At 30.3% G+C, this 5000-nt stretch overlaps 1 protein-coding gene across 1 annotated transcript in view; it reads right to left on the reverse strand.

The window, feature by feature from the left end:
- The window catches only part of LOC137651958 (uncharacterized), a 166436-nt gene that overhangs the window by 33914 nt on the left and 127522 nt on the right, over nt 1-5000 (reverse strand). The window contains exon 3 of the mRNA XM_068385166.1: nt 3981-4177. Coding sequence (XP_068241267.1) covers nt 3981-4177 — 197 coding nt within the window. The remainder of the gene's footprint in view (nt 1-3980; nt 4178-5000) is intronic.

Consider the following 5000-nt stretch of genomic DNA (forward strand, 5'->3'; position numbering starts at 1 on the left):
TCCTTGAATGGAAAAAAACAACAGATTATGAGTATATGCCCAAATAGAGTGAAAATCCTAAGATAGTACATGAGGAGGACAAAGTTCTTCATACCATATTTATCGTCATCTCTGCATTTTGTGTTGAAAGTGTCATAACCCCCAAATACTCAAGCATTGATAGCTCAGAAGACAGGCGATGTAGATAAGGACATATATAGAGGAGGGATAGAAGGAGTTATCATAGTTCTATAAAGGGACACTCTGAGGCAATCACTAAAATAGAAAAGGTTCAATCAACAACTAAGTAAGATATAATGATATTGAATTTTACGTCTTGCCTCAATATTATATGCATGTTAATAAGGTGAATTCTTGATTAGGTATGTCATAATTTAGCAAATCACATAAAAATCGAGCCTGGGTTAATTAAGGGCTTGTTACCAACTGATTTTGGTCATTATACCATTAATGATGTAACAAACAAAACCCCACTAGAGACAAGAAAAATCAAGAAAACTTCATAACCAGTTTTTACTTTTCCTAGTAGGAGATGAACGGAGAAGTAAAAGTTCAAGAGAGAGATGACTGAAAGGAGAAGTAAGTTAAATTTTTGATAAAAAATAAATGTTTTATTTGATCTAAAATGAACGTAAACTCAGTACCAGTATCCCCTTTACTGAAGGTAAAATCTTAATAAGACCTAAAATTCAAATAGATTTTATGGAAAAGAAAGATTTCTCCCCCCCCCCCCCCCAAAAAAAAAAATAATACAAATCTAAGTTTGAAGGTTTATAATGGAGCTAAAATGAGATAACAAATATAAAAACAATTTGGATATGTGGTATTTCCACAATTAATCAAAATTGCAACAAGCGATCATTTTGCTAAAACTGCTAAATATATTGAAAATAAAACTAACGCATTACCCTCACTATCAAGATCATTGTTATTATAAAAACATCAGAATCAGTAGTGCCATCGACGTTTTTACAGCAATATTAGTAAATAAAACATCAAAGACATAAAATGAGCAATTCAAGTACTCACTTCATCAAAAATATTTCGTGAGTGACAGGGCCCGGCCATAAATGGCAGCCAATAAGCGGAGTCTCATCTAGCGCGGAGGATAATCCCATCGCGTCTGGAGCAAAGGCTTTTATGAAACCTTTCTTTTCTGCCTTAACTTCATTTTCCACATCACCCACTTTATGAGACAGTGTATCACGCCAGGCTTGAACAATGTCAAGCGATAAGTAGCTGCAGTGAAGCTCTTTTTCTCGTAATATTAACAAAAATCATCTTCTGATAGCATAATGATACTTTTCCCACTATGTTCTACAGTTGTGTATCGTAAAAATTAAATGTCATGGTTACAGATAGAATTTGTGAAACTACGTTATTCCATCTCTTTATTGTAGAAGAGTCCCAACTAACGATGTAACCTTTAAAACAGTGTAGGAGTTTCCAAGAAATGAATAAATAATTATATCTATCTATCTATCTATCTATATATATATATATATATATATATATATATATATATATATATATATATATATATATATATATATATGTGTGTGTGTGTGTGTGTGTGTGTGTGTGTGTGTGTGTGATAAATTTTGCACATTTAAACTTGTTTTTTTCCATATTTCAAATAAGCCATATATTTTAGTACATTAATGTTTGGATTCTCTTTCTTCGTGGTTAAATGGTACGATCACTGTCATGCAAGCATCCTGGAGCAGGGTTCGCTTCCCGGACGGTCAGATGCTATTGTCTGAGTAATTTCGCCTCAAGAGACTGATCCCGAGGTCGGTAAGAGAATCCAGATATTAATGTATTAAATTATATGGCTTATTTTCTATAGAAATTTAGGTAATTTTCAAGAATAAAATTTTCATTTCACATAGTCTAGTTACGAAATCTTATGTAACTTATTAAAAGGTTTGCCGTATGACACACACCCTAGGGATTGGATCATGTTGCCCGGTAGTTGGAAGTTGCAGGAATCTTCTCGATAAGAGTTTAATCTTTTATATATATATATATATATATATATATATATATATATATATATATATATATATATATATATATATATATATATATATATATATATATATATATATATATATATATATAGACACACACACACACACACACACACACACATATATATATATATATATATATATATATATATATATATATATATATATATATATATATATATATATATATATATATATATATATGATGCACGCAATATCCATAGACTTCTTGTGTGATTACAAGGAAGTATTTTATTATCTCTATAATTAGGCGTGTAATAAAGATAAAACTATAAAACATATTCTGCCCTATTATTCGCAAATATTTGCTTTTCATGTAATATTTTACAGCTTTACTTCATCATCATCATCATCATCGTCATCATCATCATCATCATCATTATTATTATTATTATTATTATTATTATTATTATTATTATTATTATTATTATTATTATTATTATTATTATCACTGGCCAATTTAAGACATGTAAAAGTTACATGCACAATATTTTATCCATATATGTGAATCGCCTATTATTGGTGAAAGCCTTTTTAAAGCTTTATCACATTTGAGTAGTTGATTGGTAATGTTTAATAGAAAGATGGAAGAATAATGCATTTTCAAATCATATACATATAAATGTAAGCGATACATTCAGGTTTCACCATCCCCTTCAAATCTATTATTCGAATGATTGATATAAAATTCAAAATAATAACGCGAATACCAAATAATTTTCTATATCTTTCTATAAAACATGTTTTTTTCTCATATTAATTTTGAAATATGGTTTACTATCACCAAATGTACAACGCGTATGATACCCCCCAGGCCATATAATAAAAGGATATTCTATCCAACTTGATCTATTAATTAATTTTATAGAAGTGTTGGCTCCAATTATATAATAATTGAATTAACTGCATCACTTAGGCATCAATTGGTCAGTAAGTCTCGATGACTGCTATATCAAATTATGTATCCCGGCGATCAACTAGATATGAATGGTAATATTGCATGAGATCGAGACTTCTCATATTCATTCGGATTATTGTGGAAATAGTCATATATTATCGCAGATGACTGCTCGGGGTGATAAGGGATACAAATAGGTTTGTATCAAAACGCCTAAACAGCGTGTCTGACATTTCATCGCCTTAATTGATTCAGAATAATCGGGACACAATACTGTATCATGAGAAAAGCAAGCTGGTACAATTCTACTCATTCACAGATGTATTATAATTAATTTATATTGCTGAATAAGATAGTTCCGATTAAAAAACACTAAGTTGATAAGATACATTACTGCAGCATTACTTTGCATTTACAAAAGATTTAAATTCTGCTTTGATGACGATTTTTTTTCTTCAATTTAATGAATGAATTTCATAAATTGTATCTCTGCGCTGACAGATATAAAAAAGCAGGAAATTATGTTCCCAGACTTTCATCAAAGAATACTCCATTAGAAATTGAGATCTAATCGTCCCTTTATAAAAATAAAGTTTATTCTTTTTAACATATAGTTAAAATTAAGGCTATAGCGTTCGTTAATTTAACATAATGCATGTTATTGACTACATTTATAATATAGCAAACCGATAAACATAATATTAATTTTCTCATTAATTTCTGTTGGATTTTCTCTTAATTTTAGCTCTTACTAATCTTTATTCTAAAGACTAGTTGAAAGAAACTATATTGAACAGAAACAAATTATAATGTATTACTTTATGCAGTATGGCGTGGCAATTGCGTTGATCACTGACATATAAATATAATATGGACATGGACGAAAATATTTGCATTACAAAAGTGATGATATAAATTAGGTTTATGCAAACTTTATAATAGTATTCACACCTTCATTAAAAAAAGAAACATTTTGAAAATAATTAACAATATATAAAAATAAATGCAATGCAATTTGTCACACTCACGTTTACAGTAATTCCTGGCACTGTGAACACAACGGATGGCGGCTTGTTGTCCGGAATATACTGATAAAACTGTTTACCGTCTTTCCACCATTTGAGAGAGTAGAGCACCTCGCCATCGAGAGCGAAATGGCAGCGAAGTGTGGCTTTCTGTCCAACCACAAGATATCTCGGTACATCCACCTCCGTAATTCGAAGACCTGTTGACAAAACGTACAGGGATACAGTCAAAACGTTCCTTTGCAAAAATATTCCAATATACAAACGTCTATGCAGACTCTGCCAAAGCTTTTCGGCCTAGCCCCAAGTCAAAACTTTGCTTGCCAGACGCTCGTGACTTTTGATAGCGAGAGAGAGAGAGAGAGAGAGAGAGAGAGAGAGAGAGAGAGAGAGAGAGAGAGAGAGAGAGAGAGAGGAGTAGAAAATGATTCTTTTGTCACCGTTTTCTTTCGTTTAAAATATTATATATATATATATATATATATATATATATATATATATATATATATATATATATATATATATATATATATATATATATATAATGGCAATGCATGTATGAAAGTGGTAATTATAGCATATGCACATTTCAGCACACAAATATTGAAAACTATGTCAGATCCCATGTCTAAATATAGGCTACCAATATCTCATTACATAAAGCCATTCATAGTAATTTAGTGTCTACCTACATTTAATTGTATTTTCTATCCAAGTCTTTGTGATTTGGCTGTTTCCCAAGCTATTACAATATGATTTGCTAAGATGACCAGCATAATACCCATTTTCATTAGTATTACTGAAACCCATTATCACTATAGCCAAAAAATTTCAATACAATCTCCCGAAAGCGCTTAAAACTATATGAATCAGAAAAAAAAGTAAATTATGTCATTATGATACGTAACTAATAATTGAAAATGTAGTAGTACCATACAATTTGATAACATGCTATAAGTTTAATTAAACTTAATAATTGCATTGAATGTCTGCTTAGTGATGGCAATTTCTCTCGGCCAAGTA

The sequence above is a fragment of the Palaemon carinicauda genome, chromosome 13 (assembly GCF_036898095.1).
Source record: "Palaemon carinicauda isolate YSFRI2023 chromosome 13, ASM3689809v2, whole genome shotgun sequence".
NCBI lineage: Eukaryota > Metazoa > Arthropoda > Malacostraca > Decapoda > Palaemonidae > Palaemon > Palaemon carinicauda.